The sequence below is a fragment of the Balaenoptera acutorostrata genome, chromosome 9 (assembly GCF_949987535.1).
Source record: "Balaenoptera acutorostrata chromosome 9, mBalAcu1.1, whole genome shotgun sequence".
Classification (NCBI taxonomy): Eukaryota; Metazoa; Chordata; class Mammalia; order Artiodactyla; family Balaenopteridae; genus Balaenoptera; species Balaenoptera acutorostrata.
The window spans coordinates 42,193,020-42,210,980 of record NC_080072.1 but is presented as its reverse complement, the minus strand read 5'-3'; the positions used below and the strand labels follow the sequence as shown (position 1 = coordinate 42,210,980).

At 48.9% G+C, this 17,961-nt stretch overlaps 1 protein-coding gene across 4 annotated transcripts in view; it reads left to right on the top strand.

Annotated features, from left to right (window-relative positions):
* The window catches only part of INSC (INSC spindle orientation adaptor protein), a 128,119-nt gene that overhangs the window by 97,771 nt on the left and 12,387 nt on the right, over positions 1-17,961 (top strand). For all 4 annotated transcript variants that reach the window (XM_057553072.1, XM_007174881.2, XM_057553073.1 and 1 more), the window contains exons 8-10: positions 4,195-4,366; positions 8,413-8,591; positions 17,555-17,621. In XM_057553072.1, coding sequence (XP_057409055.1) covers positions 4,195-4,366; positions 8,413-8,591; positions 17,555-17,621 — 418 coding nt within the window. The remainder of the gene's footprint in view (positions 1-4,194; positions 4,367-8,412; positions 8,592-17,554; positions 17,622-17,961) is intronic.

Genomic DNA, 17,961 nt, shown 5'->3' with positions numbered 1-17,961 from the left:
GTAGGGATGGGTATGTAAGCTGGGGAAGATGATCCAGCACGATAAGTGTTCTAGTTGTGGGCACACCAGAGTGGTGTGGCAGCTGGGAGAACAGAGACCCTCTGTCTGGGGGAGGAAGGTGCATGTTCACAGAGGAGGTGACGTCTCACCTGGGTCTGAGAGGGAGCGAGGAGGGAAGGCAGAGCAGATGAGCAGTCCAGCTGAAAGCGAACTGGGTTTGAGATGCCTGTGAAATATCCCAGAAAATTAGTTTTAGAACTGAACATCAAGAGACCCAGTAGCAGGCTGGAAATGTAGATGTGGATCTTGGGAAAGGAGGTCAGGGCTGGAGGGCTAGGGGGTCATCATAGTGAGTGACTGAGGCCACTTGGTTTGGGTGCTATAGACTGAGGTGGTACAAAGTGGGCTGATGGCAAAACCTGTGGCTAAGAAGCGGTTAGCTGGGAGGAGGTGAGCCCAAAAGTGGGTATTGTGGGGGCCCAGGAAGGAGAGAGGCCTAGATAGAGAGAGTTCTCAGCAGGGGGAGGTGATTCAGAAAGGCCAAATAAGAGAGGAATGGACAGGCTGGGCTTTGTACCAGTCAAGTTCCCAAATCCTTTTAAGCATATGATCTCTCCCTCCACCCCCCACCTTTGGTTTCTCTATGTGTCTGTCTTTCTCTGTCTCTTATTTTGTTCCTGATTTCATCTCTGTATCAGTCTGCCTAGTTTAGCATCTATCACGATAAGGTGCTCAGTTACTGTTTGTTGAACATTAGAGATGCATGGGTGGTATTTTTTCTCTCTGTTCCCTTCTCAGGAATTGTAATTATTAATCTTATTGTTCCTGGTCAGGTATTAAAAGAGGAGTCACTGACCTTTTAGAAGTTCTAGTTCTGGGCTGCATGACCCAAAGTTGTCCAAGCAAGCAGGTAAACTTGTGGGCCTCAACCTACAGGGCTGAGGTTCTCTATGGGGTCTCAGGCCCAGAGGAGCCTGCAGAAAGGAGCCCTGGAGAGAAGCCCAGTTGGGAGACCTCAGCTGGGGCAGGCGAAGTGAGGCGAGCTAGGATTCAGGGCCCCAAGTCTAGGAGAGATGACTGCAACCGCCAGGTGGGGATAAGGTGGAGTGATGGCGCCACCATGTGGCAGGCACTGTACATGCATTCTCTTAGTTAACAATTCCAGGTTTCGGCATCCTCTGGGGTTGGTATTTTTATTCCCATTATATATAAAGGCTCAAAGTCGGTACCAAAAATTGTCTGGCTAGTAAGATATGGCAGCAGGATTCAGACCCAGGTAGGTGTGACTCCAGAACCTGTGCATATTCTGACACTACAGGAATTGGTTCAGGCACTGGGAGGCCCAGAGCCCTGTGGTGGAGGGCCCCTCAGGGCCTTCTGCTTCATAAGCTGGACTGAGTTGGAGTTGCTGAGACGGTGATGGATACGGAGATCAATCTGGGCTGGTGGCAGCTTGCTAGCAGGAGGCCAAGTGGCCAGTCAGTGGCATCAGAGCCAGAGGCCTGGGCAGTTGGCCCACATGACAATCCAGGGTCACTTTCCTGGGGTCAGGAATCTGTGGAATCCATGTTCCCATGCTGGCTGTTCTTCAAAGCTTCCCCTTCCTTTAGTGGGCTTCGCTTACGATATCCCCTCCATCTGCAATGCCATTTCTTTACCTTCACTTGTCTAAAGTGTGTCCTCACTTAGGACACACCTAGGTCCCATTTTCTCTCTTTCATTTTTTCCCCTTTATTGAAAGCCTACTATGTGCAAGGCCTGGAGAAGTCACGGGTACACAAGCTGTGGTCTCCAGGCTTGCAGAGCTTCCAGGAAGATGTCAGAGACAGCCAGACAGAAAAGGGAGTGGAGAATCACATCCCAGGGTGCTTCTCCAAATTGCTGGTGTATAAAGTCGGCTTCAGACCTTGTTAAAAAGCAGATTCCAGGCCTCCCCAGAGAGCCTGGTTGAATAGGTCTGGGTGCGGCCCAGGAATGTGTTTTGAAGAAACTCTTAGTGAATTTGGTGTCAACCACAGATGCCACTTGGAGAAACATGGCCATCCCGTGTGATAAATGCTGTTATGACAGTAGATGCGCCTGGACGTGAGCTCCGAGGAGGGCCGCCTCCCCGAGCTGGGGTGTGGGCGTTAAGTCAGAGGGGCTTCCCGGAGGTCTCCCACGGAGCATCAGAGGTCACATTGTGCAATAGTCATTTGAGGACGGGTCACTTGTCCCTGCCCCGCTGCTCCAGCGCAAAGCCTGGCACTCAGCATGTGCTCAGGGAGATTGTGCTCAGTGAGCTTGCTGAGTGGCAGTCTGGGCTGGGAAGCATGCCTAGCGTGCAGGGCCTGGGGGCACAGACCCTCCGGGACCATCAACCTCTTGGCCTCTCTGGTGCGTTCAGATTGGCCCATCTCCCAGCAGATGCTGGGGATTAGGTTTGGGTCTGACCAGCATTCCCAACTGGGTCTGAGATGCAACTCCATCTGCATCCAAGATGAGGTTAGGGAGTAGGATTGGCTGAGACATTCCCCCACTAGAGACCCTGTTGCTCCCTAGCTACTGCCTTGGGTGGTGCTGGAAGGAGGAAGGGGACGAACCAGATAAGCCTAAGAGGCATCTTAGGTTGGCAGTAAGAGGGGTGCTGCTCCCTGTTTCTAGGCCCAGAGTAGCCCCCACGTCCGTCCCTGGGCCCAGGTGAGGCCTGTTAGTCAAACACTTGGCACGAGCCCAGTCCTGCAGGGGCTGCTGGCTCCTGTTTGCTCTTTTATTAAGCACATCCAGGTGAGTTTTATTGCGGACAGTTCCCCGGGCTCCTGTTTCCACATTTGTCTCTTTTGAGTCTGAGATTGCCAAAGGCTTTCACAATTAATGGACCGAAACCTCCCAAGAACATTTAAGGGAGGCCCAGAACATGGTGGGGGTAATTAGTCAAACAACATGAGAGCAGCCGAAGCTGAGTGGCAGGAAGTAAGGGAGCAGGGACAGGAGCGGGGACAGGAGCCCGGCCCTCGGCAGGTGTAGGGCAGCAGCTCAGGCGCCTCCTCTCCTCACCTCACCCTGGCTCTTTCCCTGCCTCGCCCCTCCCCACTCCGATCCCTCACAAGGGAAGCTCTCCTTGGCCCTTGGTGGCAGGGTCCCCAGGCAGGTGGGTGTCCCGGGGCATCGAAGGGCTGCAGGAGCCCTGCTGAGCTAACCTTGGCAAGTTACTGCCTTTTCTCTAGACAAATCTTACCTGCTCACCTTTGCTGGAGGCTGGGGTCTGAGCTCAGGTGTCACGTCTTAGAAGGCAATGTGATGCCCCTTCAAAACCATGGGCTTTGAGACTAGACCATTGTGGTTCAAATCCCAAACCAACTGCTTCTAAAGTCTGCGATCTTGGGTAAGTCAATGAACCTTTCTGTGTCTCAGTTTCTTCATCTGTAAATTGAAGATAATAATAACACTGACCTCAGAAGGTTATTAAAAGGATGGATGGTACAATAACACATACGCTGTACATAAGAGCACTGCCCTCAGAAGGCTGTTATGAGGATTAATGGTGTAGTAACACATGCACCGTGTAGCTGGCCTGTATCAAGCGCTCAGTAAGCAGAAGTTACCATGCCAAGAGCAGGTCCGACTGGGGCAGAACTGGAAGCTGCAGTCTTTATCTGGCGTTCAGCTCCCACTCTGCCCAGGTCTGTTTCTCTCTGGTGGGGCAGAGAGAACAAGGCGTCCAGGGGAGCAGCCCTCTCTCTGCGGGGGAAGGTGGTGGAGGACAGGATGCGGGAGGAAAGACGCTGAGCTCAGCCTGCTGCTGACCCACGGAGGGAAGGAGGGGGCCAACATTGTTAAGCATCGCTTCTGGATCCAGCATCACCTGCTTCATCTCTTTAGCTCCTCACACCTTGTTGGTGGATGAGGAAACAGTCTCAGAGAGGCTGAGTGACCAAGCGAGAGGGAGCTAGGATGTGAACTCAGGGATGTGAGATTTCTAAGAGATTGTTCTTTCTACTACAACTCGCTGTGGTGGGTGCCCCGGCCTAGCCCCTGGATGCCTGCTGATGTCCACTATCTAAGATGCCATGGGAAGTCAGTGATCTCTTTGGAGCCAAATGATAAGCCCCCAGCGTCACTGGGGTCCAGACCTGACTGTGAGTCTGTCTCATCATTATCTTGAGCACGTGCTCTCCCCGGATGCACAGGGCTGTGCCCTCTCTCCATCTGCAGGTGGATGGCGTTCTGTGCTTGGCCGACATCCTGACTGACGACAGCCACTCAGAAGCCACGCGGGCTGAGGCTGCGGCTGTGGTCGCCCAAGTCACCTCCCCACACCTGCCCTTCACCCAGCACCTCAGCAGCTTCCTGGAGAGCATGGAGGAGATCGTGACAGCCCTCGTTAGTGAGTCATCCGGGGCTGGAGGGGACCGTTGGGTGAGGAGGGCCTTGTCACAGTTGTCTTTAGGAAGGACAGGAAGGTCTCCCTGTCCCCCCCGCCACTGCACCCACATATCTCCTGCACACAGATCACACTAGCTGAAATCCCACCATTGAAGTATCAGAGTCAGGCCTTAAAGAGCTCTGTTGTCAAGTCTTCTATTGAAGCGTTTGCAGCCCTCCAAGAAACTCCTTGAATTGAGTTCAGATTGGGATTAACTGGCCTTTCAAACAGGAGAACAGGACAAGCCCCAGGGAAGAGTGGGGCCTCAAATGTTGAGGTTCAGATCCTTATCCAGAGAGATTCTGATGGGCTTTGCTCCTGAGATCTCAGTCGGTGGTACCCGGTGCCCAGCGAATGTGGCAGCAATGACTGGGGGCAAGCGGCTTCTCAGAGAGCAGCTGTTCCCCACCACCTGCTGCTTGCAATCCCACCGCTGGCCTCACTTCCTGGGGCCCTGAGAACTTTGACCCTTTTAGGGTCCCCTATTCAGACGTGTGTGCTCCTGGCAGGAGAATCAGAGCCCCATATCTAGAATGTAATCTTCCTGCAAACCTGCAGGAACTAGGAGGACTCACCTGGATGACGATCCTCAGGAAACTTGTTTTGCAAACCACATCCTTTCTTTGATAAGTTCCAGTGATGCTCTGGGTTTCTACTTCGATCCCTTTCTCTGTCACTGTCTCTCTATCTGTATCTCATTGAAACTGAATGAAAATTGATCTCATCAGAAAATGTAAGGTTGGTGCTTGGAGTTACCAAACCAGGGTTGGGAATATCTGGAATAGCACAGATTTAGGAGCAGCACAGAGCAGGGGACTTGGAGTCAGAACACTTGGACTTGGAGTTTTGTCTTTGATAAATCCATCCAACAAAAAGCTCTTGACTGGCAGCCCTGTGCAGGCTGTGTGAGATTCTGCCACTCATTTGCCATGTCACATTGCAGAGCTCACTTTACAATTTTCCTATTATATGAAACAAGGGGTCAGGACCTGTTTCTCTCAAGGTTCCTTCTCACTCTAGAATTTTCAGATCTGCAAGCACTTTGCACGCAGGAAGCATCAGTTAAGTTGATTTAATGGCTGATTCTAGTTACTGTGGTTGTGGCATCCACAGGCCAGGCTGGGAGAAATCAACTTGTCAACATCTACATTGATTCAAAGTTGAGAAAACCAGGAGCCAATTGTTCAAAGTCTTGGCTGGAGGGAACGCAAAAGGCCATCAAGTTTAATGCCCACCCTATAAGAGAAGAAACCTAGGCCCAGAGGGGTTGAGGAACTTTCTCAAGGCCACATAACAGTGTTAGGATTCACTTACGCCAGCGGTGTCGTACTCAGTCATGTGCCAGAGCCCGGCAGGAAACATAAATGAGGTGAAGAGGCCAGATGGAAGAAGAAAATAAGGAGATTTGAGTCCTGTATTGAATTTAAAAGCACGTGCAGTGACTAAAGAGGGGCAATCACTGATAAATTCCAGTTCATTGTTGCCATTGTAGGAAAGGCCAATTTAAAAAAAAGACAAAAATCCTAAGTTTTATGGAAAACCTCCCAGTTTATAAATGATAGCAAATACTAAATCAAAACATATATATTCCAAACAACCTTTCATTATTGCCATATGCCCATTTCTACTTTGCCCGGGCTGGATTTCTCCCCGGAGAAGAGGAGTCTCCCTATTTATTTCACCCTGATGAAGATGTGTGGTGGAGTCCGCCCTGAGAGTCAGCAGATGGGATTTATCTTCTGGGCAGGTAGCCAGGGCTCTGTTCTTTGGTGGGAAATAGTCTTCCAATTTCTTGCCATTCCCTGGAAACATTTATAAATGAGTCACTGGAATCCTCAATTTAATCTTCCTAACACATCCCAGGTGAATCAGCCTGTAGTTCAAATAAATGTGCATTAAAATTAAAAGGCACTTAGATGGTTGTGTTAATAATTGCTGTGTTGGCAGCAATGGTGACTCATAAGAATGAGGGTGGGTGTTCGGACCTAGAAGAGATCTTGCAACAAAGTGGACTGTGAGTTGTACGGTCTTACCCCACACCCTGGACGTAGGGAGGTGGCGTGGAAGGGCTGACCCTAGTGGTTCCCCCCAAATCAGAGGATAAAGCAGTCATTGGAAAGGGGAAATCAGAGTCCTTAATTCCTTGGCTAACGTGCTGCCCCAGCCCAGGGTGGCTAGATCAAGATGCTAAGTATTTTAATAGTCATACCTGGGCTGCGGGGAGCAGCGTTGCCCAGAAGCAGGCATTGCCCTCCTGATAGAAATGAAAGTAGATCTACAGGAGCATCACTGGGAATGAGGCAAAGAGGCCCAGAGACAAGAGGCAGCCTGGAATGTAGAAAGAGTGGGGACTTTGGGGTCAAGCAGTTTGATTCCAGCCCCCTCCCCCCCCCAGATTACCATCATTCCTCAGTTCCACAATTTTGGGAAAATCATTTAACATTTGAATCCTCTGTTCCTTCATCTATAAAATTGTGATAAAAAATTGGGTTGTTGTGAGGATGGAATGAGTTAGTGAGGTCAAGCATGTACAGCAGTGCCTGGCACAGAATTAACACTCAGTCGGAGGTCACTGCTGCTGCTACTACCAGCTTCTCTGAGTCTCAGCTTCTACATCTAAATGAAGGCGACCACTTTCTGCTCTAAGGGTGCTCAGAAATTAATGGCACTGTGTAAGACACACTGCAGGGGTTCAACTAATGCTATTTTCTGTCCCTTCAAAGGCAGGGACCAGAAACTGCATGTACTGGAAGGTGCCAAGAGGTGCCACGTTTAATGCCAGGACCTAGAAGTAGACTCTTTGGAAGCAAGAACTAGAGATCAGGATAGAACACAGCTCAACTCTGCCCCTAAAGCTTTCTTTCTCTCTTGTGGCTGTTTTCTTGAAGTATGGCTTCTCTTCCTGTATTTTCATAGAGGTGCTGTCAGTAGGAGGGGCCTGGACCCAGGAAGCACCTTGATTAGCGGTCAAGTTGGAGCTGAGGGTCAGAAGTCAGGTCCATTGGGATGGGTGGGCAGCACCATGGATCCTTGTATGCCTTCTCCAAGGCAGGAGTCCATTCTAGGTCACGTGGAGCCCATGGGGGAATGTGTTAGGTGGGGAAGGGATGCAGGGTTTGGGGGTGGTCCTCTCCTCCTGAAAGACCCTCAGTACAATTACAGATGGTAAGTGGGGGGATACGGTTAGGATTGGGTTACGGCCACTAGGATCAGAGAGAAAGAGCCTGACATTCAGGGGCTTGGTGTAGGACTTTTCTGCAGCCAGGTGACCCTTATCCTGGGACCAAAAGGAAATCCTGAAACTTTGCTGATGGCAGCTGGAGAGGTAGTGTTTTGATGTTTTAACTTCAGCCTCTTCTTCAAGGCAAATTCAGCAGGTCTAGTGAACGCTGCTGGAGACACACACATGGACTAGGAGCTCTTTCCTGCCTCAGGGCCTTTGCACATTCTGTTCCTTTGGCTTGGAACATGCTCTTCTCCCCAATATTCTCATGACTGCTTCATTTTTCCCCCTCAGGTCTCAGCAGTAAAGTCACTTTCTTAGGGAGACCTTCCTTACGCACCCAATGGGCCTCTAGTTATTCTCCGTCTTAGCACTTGTTTATTTCCTCCTTCACATTTATTAGTTTGCAGTTATTTATATTAGTTTTTTAAAAATTCATTTTGTCTTGCCCACTAGTAGGATGTAAGCTTAACAGGAGCAAAGACCTGACCTGTTTTGTTCACCAGCCCATCCTAAAACACCAGGGTGCCGGGTACATAGTGTTCACTCAGTAAATACCTGTTGGATGGAGTGATTAGGACGCACACATAAGGTTTCAAATGCCAGCCCTGCTACTTATGTAGGAAGACACATTTCCCTCTCCAGTAACTACTTTCTTCATCTGTAAAATGGGAATTATAACACCTACCCAAATTTTCTCCCAGAGCTATTGTGGAAACCAAATGAGGTAACTGATATGAAAGCACTCGGCAGTGAAGCTGTTTTCTTCCTCTTCACCATCCAGAACTGTGCCAAGAGGCCTCGTCTGGGGAAGTCTTCCTGCTGGCCTCTGCGGCCCTTGCCAACATCACCTTCTTTGACACGATGGCCTGTGAGATGCTCCTGCAACTGAAGGCCATCCGCGTCCTCCTGGAGGCCTGCAGCGACAAGCAGAGAGTAGACACGCCTTACACCCGGGACCAGGTGAGCAGCTCAGGGGGAACCAGGCCCAGAACCTGTAAGCGTGAAGTCAGAGGGCAGGAGGCCAGGGCTTAGGTTCTGGGCTGCAGCTCACTGTCGGTCCTGTTAGTAGCAATCTGGGGGAAGGTAAAGGAATATGTTTTCAACATGCCTTGTTGCCCTTGGAGCTTCTCCACAAGCCCATTCCCACCCTCCTTTCCCATTCCAACCACTAGAGAGACTTCCTCCATCTCCATCCAGACCTGTCCATCCTAAGAGGCAGAGAGGTGCCGTGGGAAGATCCCTGGACCTCCTCCAAAGGTCTGTATCCAGCCGTGTGGGCACCTGCCTGTCTGACATTGTACCTGCAGCGAGTTTCTTCCTTTCTCTGCCTCTGTGAAACAGGGTCTTGGAGCAGAGCCTTGATTCTGTGCCTCAACCCCTATATCAGTCTCAATTTTTTTTTTTTTCCTGTATATTTGAGCTCCATGTAAAGTTTTGTTTGGGGAAAAAGGATTTTACTACTAAATGTGTTTGAAAACATTGAATGAGGGGGTTTTCAATGGCCTTTGAGCTCTGAGGTTGTGGAATCCCATCCTGTCCCACCTCTGCTGTACTCAGCCTCCCATTTCTCTTCCAGAGGTGGGGGCAGTGGATTGGTGGGTTTTAGTTCTCTGTAAATTCAACCAGGTGCCTCAACTCTGTGTTAGATGATGCTCCAGCCTCCAACCCAGCTCATCCCTGTCTGCAACCCAGCTCCCCAGCCCCACCTCTTTCTTCCAGCCTCATCATCCAGTCAAAGCTGCCACAGCTTCACGTGCCAGCTCCTACCCTAGCAACTCCGGGAAAGCCTTCCCAGACGGCCCCAGCTCCCCGGGATCATCCTTTTCTTGGAGGCCACACCTCACAATGCAGTGTTGACTTTTCCAATGATATTTATTCCTTTCCAGTTATTTCATGTTTATCCCCCTGAGGGCATGGCCCATGCTCTATACTTCCCCAGGATTTCTTCGGCCTCTGGCCCAGAGCTGGCGCCCTTGGCGAAATGCTCTAAATGCTTGCTTAGGACGTGAAAGGGAAGAAGCAGGATGGCACTTCATCAGTTCTTTCTTGTCTTTAGAATCACCTGGGGAAAGGCAGCCAACCACAGAAACTCCCATTCAGAGAGAATTTCTAGTATATAAGCATTTGCATATGAGGGCTCTACTAATATTGTGAGGCTGATAATATCCGCTGCATTTTACAGATAAGAGCATTGAGGCTCAAGAGAGTATCCCCTAAATCATAGGGTTGACAAGCAGCTAGCCAGCACTGAATCCTGGCCTGACATAGACCTCGGTCTTTGACTCTTATCTGCTGCCATCTCTGAAAATGAAGAGGAGGTAGTGGAGCTATGGGGTCAGAGAGACTGAATGTCGATCTTGTCTGGTCCCATTTATTCACTGGGTGACTTTGGGCAAGTCACAGCCTCCTGGGTGTTGGTTTTCTCATCTACCTTGCAGGGTCCTTGTGAGGGCGAGTGAGATAATACATGTAAAGGACCTGATACAATGCTTTGTCCCTACTAAGTCCTCAGTAAGTGATGACTATCATTATTTTTCAAACTTGATGTTGCAAGGGAGAGCACAGATAGTGACTTATCCAAAATCTTCCGTTTGGTCTTCCAAGCCTTGCATGATGGAGTTCCAGACTTCCTTTCCTGTTCAATCTCTCACTTCTTAGTTGGACAAGCCCTATACAGACAAGGTATGACAGCACAAACAGATGAAGAGTGGTGGCTCACTGGGCTGGCTGTTGGCTGCTTGGCTCCTGAGCGGGGCCGGCCCTTTGCAGTCACTGTCCTTGGCTGTGGGGCATGGGACCGGAGGGCTCACTCTGCCTGATCCGCCTTGTTCCTCCTCTTCTCTTCTTCAGCTAGACGCCTCCAGTTGCTGGGTCTCTCACCTACCTGACACGATTTTAGGTCCCTTTCCTTTCAAGTACCTCTCCTGCAGCCAACTCTGGTCATTTCATACAAAATCCAGTAGTGAGGCGGTAAGAACAGGGGTTGGAGGATCAGATGACATGCGGTTAAAGCTTCTCTACTACATGATCATGTAACTCTGGGCAAGTCACTCCGAGCCTCAGTTTTCTCATCTGTGAATGGGGTTGAATAATACATACTTCACAGAGATAAAATAAGAATTGAATAAACTAATACAAACTTTTGGTACAGTTCCTGGCACACAGAAACTATGAAATAAATGGAAGCCACTGTCTGTTATTACTATTGGCCTTTGAATGGGTGGTACTCAGCCCTGAATGGGGAACCTTCAGAGGGGAGTGTCCTTATCGGTAAAGTAGGATGGTCTCCTCCAGCTTAGACATCCCGTGTCTCTATGTGTACAGACCCTTTTTCATCCTGAGGAGTGACTGGTCCCCTCTTGGAACCTCACTGATTCCTAGGAAGGAGGGGCTCAGGGTGGGGAGAGAATGGAGAACGTAGTCAAGCTCTATGCAGTTGGCAGTTCCTTCTGAATCTGGAGTCAGGCGTTTTCCTGCCATGCTCTCCCACCGCCCTGTCTCCCTCATCCCCCCATCTCCCCACCCCACCCCCCTTCCCATCTCCCCATGGCTGAGCCAGGCTCTTCTCCTCTGTCCTCAGGATGGCATCACCTTCAGCCCTGACTCAGAGCAACCACTTAGCTAGTGAGAGAGGACCCATTAAAGAAACAAATGGCTCTTTCCTTTGACAGAGGGAGGATTAAGGTGATCAGAGGGCTCCCAGTAATGAAGACAAAGAAGATGAATTAGACTCTGAAGTGCTTACCGCCTCCTGAAACACTTAGGAGATTAAATGCCCGTGAGGGTTCCGGTAATGCGTCTGCCAATGACGCCAATGCTGTGCAGAGCCTCTGGGTCTTGGATCTATATTTGTCCGCCTCCCTTTGAACATCTCAGCGAGAACCCCTCCATCAACCCAGCAAACTGAGTCCACTTAATGTGTCCAACAAGTTAAGCAGAGGGGCTCTTCCACGCCCCTCTGCTAATCTAGGGGAGTTGGATGTGGTCAGGCATCCAGAAGCACTTCCTGCCTAACAAGCCCTTTGTGGCCTGTGTTTTCACCCCCAGGAGGTATTTTCTAGGGGTCATGCTGCCCAGGGCATCCAGCTACAGGCGTGATAATAGGGTGGGGGAAAAGGGCTGGCTCACCTCTGCCCTGTCTGTCAAACTGTGACAACCTAGGGTGAAAGGGATGCGGTTATCCTGTCTAAGCCACAGCAGAGACTTTCACTGAACATGACTTTATGGCCTTTAGAAATTAATTGCTTTCACAGAGGTGAACGGTGCTGGTATATTCACTTCCCATGAAGACACATTGTCTGCTTGGCATTTTAGAATGTCCAGATTTTGTAGCATTTCTGAGCCCTCACTGTGAATACCATTATCAGGAGTCCATTTATCAGAAATGTCAGTTACCAGGGATTGCAATTTTGACTTACATTGCAAAAGCCCTCTATAGTTTATACAGCCCTATCACATACATATATGACATGGTAGAAACAGTACAGACTTTGGGTTCAGGCAGACCTAAGTTCAAATCCTGACTCCGTTTCCTAGCTGTGTGACCTTAGACAAATTGCTTAACCTATCTGAGCCACAATTCCCTCATCTGTGAAATAGGGATACTAATATTTTCTCCCTCCTTGTGTCATTATGGTGATTAGATGGCATAATGCTTGTAAAGTAGTTAGAACCAAAGAGATACTCAGTAATGAGCGGGCCAGGTGTCTCTGATAGAACCAGAGATTGGGATGGGTTCAGACAGAGACTGTCAGGAATCTGATTGGGGCAGGAAGGTAGGGTCAGGAAATGTGGTTAATGTGGTGGTGAGTGTAATGTGGCATGAGTCAATACATGGTGTGTGTTGTTTCAATCTGTGTGTCAGTTTCTGCAGGTTGTACTGTGTGTGTGTGTGTGTGTGTGTGTGAGAGAGAGAGAGAGAGAGAGAGACTATAAGCCACTTAAAGCAGTGGAGTTTGTTTGCATATGACTATATATGCATATCTACCGATCCAGAGAGGCTTGGAGGAGCCCAGGATCACAACACCCAGTCCTGATTTGCTCCAGGAACCTCTCCCTATAAAGCCAAGGGAAAACTAAGCCCAGAGAACATGGTCTGGTGTTTACATGCTCTCTAATACTGTGAGACTGACACCTCAAACTCGTTGCAATCCCCAGGGAGAGTGTTTTGGTTTAGTTTACCAACAGCTTGGGACCTACATCTAAGGCATTTTTATGGCCTTTGTGGCTCTCTCTCCTAAGCCCAGAGCTCAGCCCTCCAGTCTCGCGCCTTTGGTAGTGAGGAGGGAAAGCCGGGCCCGTCTGTGAGAAGACCAGGGATCAGAGGGTGGGAGCAGTGTCTGTCTCGGGGCCTAGGCAGGTGCCCTCCTGGTTTCCACGCCTGTCCAGCCCTCTCAGCTCCTGGGGCCCTGATCACACCTATCAGAGGGAGGGAGAGAGCTGGGCCTTCTCCTGGACCCCCTTGCCTCGCTGGCCTTGAGGGAGAAAGTGTGTTCAAAGAGACCACACCCTCCCTCTCTCGGAGCCCTTCATCCTTCAGACCGCTGTTCTTGTCTTGATTCTTTCTGCTCTTTGATGGAGGAAGTGGCGTGGAGGGAAGAGGGCAGGACAGAGAAGCAGTGGGACTTCCTCTGCTGGCTGGTCTCAGGGCTGCAGTTGACATGGTTGCTAGAGCTTTAGAGAGTTAACACAGTGACAGTAGAAATCTCAATATTCCATCAGTAGTTAAAGAGTAATTCTAATTTCAGTTCTATGAACTCTTGGCCTTTTTGTCCTAATTACTGCACAGCATAAAAGCAATCATAACTTTTCATTAAATATATGTCAGATTTTCTGCATTATAAGCTCTATCAGATCAGAGCACCTGTCTCTATTTGGGTATCCTGGGTATTCCTCACTTGTCTTTTAAGTGGTATGGTCCTCAGTGTTAGTTTATGACAGAGCAAAGGAAAGGCACAGAGGTAGAGTCCAGGTGTGATCAGGGCTGACTGCTGAGCCATTGTTAAGGATGTGAGATGAGCCTGAGATTGGTTTGTGGACAGGTGTTCCCGGAACAAGCACAGAGTAAACCTTTTCCTCCACGTGTCTGCTATTGTCAAAGGCTTTGCCATCCTCCCTCTTACCACATGGGGACGTTTCTTCTTGAATCAGTGACATGGGATTGCCCCTGTTACTCTGGTTCAATTTGCTATTTGCCTCAATGTTCCTAAGGTCTTTGGGAGGCCAGAGGAAAAATGATTTTAAAATGCCACAGAAAGTAATGAGCACAAAGTTTGTTGGGTTCTCTGCTGGGAAGGGCTTCTCCTGCTCTGGTACCTTGCCTCCCTTTGGGAGGGATCTCACGTCAGCTTCACATCTTGGCAACACTGGGTGTTGTACTGGATGGTACTTGACACAATCTTTCAAGGCCTGGGTCCTTTCAGACTCTGTTCCCCGGGGCCAAATAGTACTCATTTTATTTAACGAATGATCTGGGTGCTTGACAAAACATTGTCCCTTAATACTTATCACAGTCTTATTATCTTGTTTTTATCTTTTGTAGTAGGCCAAATAATGCCCCCTCCCCAAACCTGTGAGTAGGCTACTTTACATGGTGAAAGGGATATTTTCAGATACGATTAAGGGTCTTGGTATAGGAATATTATCCTGGATTATCCATGTGGGCCCAGTGTAACCACAGGGATTTTTATAAGAAGAAGGCAGAAGGGTCAGAGTCAGAGAGAATAAGATGTGACTGAGGAAGCAGAGGTCAGAGCAATGGGGTTCCAGGAGCCAAGGAGTGTGAGCAGCTTCTAGAAGCTGGGAAAGGTAAGGACATAGATTCTCCCCTAGACCCACTAGAAGGAATGCAGCTCCGTCAACACCTTGATTTTTAGCTCCATAAGACCCAATTAGGATTTCTGACCCCCAGAATTGCGAGATAAAATTGTGTTGTTTTAAGCCACTAAGTTTGTGGTAATTTATTTTAGCAGCAATAGAAAACGAATATACCTCATTAACCAAGGCACAGAAAGGTTAAGTAACATGGTCAAGATCAGATGGAAAATAATGACAGAGCCAAGATTTGGAATAGGTTGGTCCATGCACTTAGCCACTATGCTATACTGCCTCTTACCTAGAACCTCTCTTGAGGCTGATACCCTCTGATTCCCCAAATAACTACAGAGGGATCAGTAACCTCTCACTCAGGAGGAATAGGACTTAATTAAAAACCATCAGACAGGAATGACTTAGCCTGGGCCAGGGGAAAACTGTTTGTCTGGCTCCTGTACTCTCTCCACTGACAGCATTGCTATCTTGTAGCCAACAAGGTAAACCAGTTGTCCCTAAAATCCCATCCTGGGCTTGACTGTGAAGAGAAACATTGTTGATCTGCCTTCCTGTCTATACCAGGGTACATACAAGGATGTTTCAAAGGGGGGACTCAAAGCAGGGCATAATTGACATTTATTCAAATTGTGCTTAATTGAATACTTCATCTGCACCTCAGAAAACCACATGGGGTACAGGTTCTGTAAAGAGGAAGTAATTTTCATTAACAGGATCTAAATTAGTCTGACACAAAGACCTACCTGTGCCTGTGACACAGCTAATAATTGCAGTGTAATGAACCTGATGCTGCAGACAAAGGTTTCCTTTTCCTTTTTTATGTCACCTTTCTTTTCCTTCTTTCCTCCCTCCCTCCCTCCCTCCCTTCCTTCCTTCTCTTTTGGTTCTGTATGTCAAGCAACCATCTTTATTCAGTGGCCAGGCTGGTGATGGTTGGAGGGGAGCTGTCCCTTAGTGGTGAGAACAGAGCCTGTGCCCCCCGCTACTGCTCACAGCCCAGAGAAGGCCAAGTGAACTGCAGTTTGGTACAGGCTTGGCCTTGTGTCTCCTTCCTCATAAGACTGCGCACTTTATGCCTCTTGGGCACCTTCTATTTTTTATTTTTTAAACAAAATGCCATTGAATATTTGATGTGTTTTCTTTTTTCTTTTTAAAAATAAATTTATTTATTTATTTATGGCTGCGTTGGGTCTTTGCTGCTGTGCGCAGGCTTTCTCTAGTTGTGTCGAGCGGGGGCTACTCTTCATTGCGGTGCTCGGGCCTCTCAATGTGGTAGCCTCTCGTTGCGGAGCACGGGCTCTATAGGCGTGCAGGTTTCAATAGCTGTGGCACACGGGCTCAGTAGTTGTGGCTCGCGGGCTCTAGAGTGCAGGCTCAGTAGTTGTGGCGCACGGGCTTAGATGCTCCGCGGCATGTGGGATCTTCCTGGACCAGGGCTCGAACCAGTGTCCCCTGCGTTGGCAGGCAGATTCTTAACCAGTGGGCCACCAGGGAAATCCCTTGGGAAGCTTCTATTTTTTGACTGCATCTTCTACCTGTATTTTTCTTCTAACTCCTTTCACTCAGCCCACAAACACTCACAATCCTAAAAGGGTAGGAAAAAAAGAGCTTCCAAGGACTAACCCTCCTTCAGTCCTATTACATTTCTAAAATGTAAATAGGAGTTTGTCACTCCCCTCATAAAATATCTGGTGGTGCAGAGTGGCCTTCAGGATGAAGCTTCTGGTGTAAGTCCTGTCCCTTCCCTGGCCACCCACCCCATCATACTTACCCACGCAGGCCCCTTACCAGGTCCGAGCTGGAAGGGCTGACACGTATGGATGCCACGGCAGCCTAAGGAGGCGTATCCCTTTCTAGCACGTGTTTAGTGGGGAACGGAGGAGAGAGATATTCTATAAACGTGGCAAACTTTTCCCTTCCTATAGAGATTTGTTACATGCGTTTATTATCCAGAGTAATATGCCAATGTTGAACCAATTAAAATCTAGATAATACGCTTTATTGGTCAACATCACATTACTACGCATTATTCAGTTTCAGAACTAAGCTGCCTGAACTGTGTCAGGAGACTGTTCACTGGCACAGCCTCCAGTTATACCATGTGACAGGCTTTGAAGAAATCTTTCAAGAGAGATAGGCCTGCACCAAGGAAAAAGTGTTATTTTATTTTATTATTTATTTTAATTACCACTTGAGAGTGCTGTCCGAAGTGGGTGGATTTTCATTTTGCTAAATTTAATGTCAGGAGCAGTGTCATGGGTGGCATCTGAGTTAACAGGTGCCACGTTTCCAACATATTCCAGTGGTGTTTGGCACCCTCTACAGTTTGGGGTCTGTAGGAGGTCCCTTGCTGGCCCATCCTTAATCCAGTTTTGTGCTGTGAGTTCTCTGTGCAAACTTGACTGTGCCAGGGGGCGGGGTTGGGGTGGGCTGTTGGCTGCTCAGCCCACGAGGTTGTAACCAAGGGTCTGTGTTTACCTGATGTCAGCATCCCTTTCCTACAGGCAGAGCCCTTCAGCCATGACTGACAAGCAAGGCTTGCAGCCCACAGGCTTATAAAGTGTAGCTGAGCATGAATTCTCATCAGATTCCATACAATACCTGAGGCTTACGGTGGAATGCTGCCTTCAGTTTCCTAGTCATGATCTCTATCTTAACCTTAGTCTCCATTCATTTCGGGTTGAAAGTAGGTGGGGTTCAGTATCAGGGCAAGAAGCTGGGATTGGAGGGAACCCAATCCAGGGCAGGGATTAGCCAGAAATCTGCCAGTTCTGTATGCATTTCAGGGCCTGGGGCCAAGGGACCCTGCAGAAAGATGATAGAGGCTCCATCTTCACTCAGGTGACCCTGTTCTCTCCTGCAGTGTCCTGGGGCCCCTGGGGGCCATCCCAGAGCCACATGCTGATGAATGGGCATCAGTCACTGGGGAAACTCATCTGAGTGGCAGAAGCCCATGAGGATGGAAGAAAATACCACAGAAGGATGGGCCAGGTGGATCATAAGGAGTCACGGGCTAAGGGAAAGCTTTGTAGCCCCTGGCTCACCTGTCAGCACAGGTGTTCCCATTTTCTTAGCTTCTCAATCCTCTTTTCCAGATTGTGACCATCTTGGCAAACATGTCTGTCCTAGAGCAGTGTGCCTCTGACATCATTCAGGAGAACGGTATGTGTTTTCAGTGATGTGCATGTTGTACAGGTTATGTGGCTCTATGGGACCTTGTGCCTTTGTGTTTGTGTGAAGGCCTATGTATTTGTACATGTGGGTCTCCACACTTGCAGGAGCACATGAACGTGTGCTTATGTGGGCAACTGGGCCAATATGTAAGTGTTTTCTTGCTTCCACGGAGCTTCAATCTAGCGGGAGGCAGACACGAAACAAAAGAAGAGAACGTCAGATGCAGAAAGTAAAGCAGGGAAGAAGATAAGGTAAACGCAAGGTAGGAGGGTGGCAGTTGCTATTTCAATTAAGGTGGTGAAGGGAAGACAGATTTCATTATGATCCA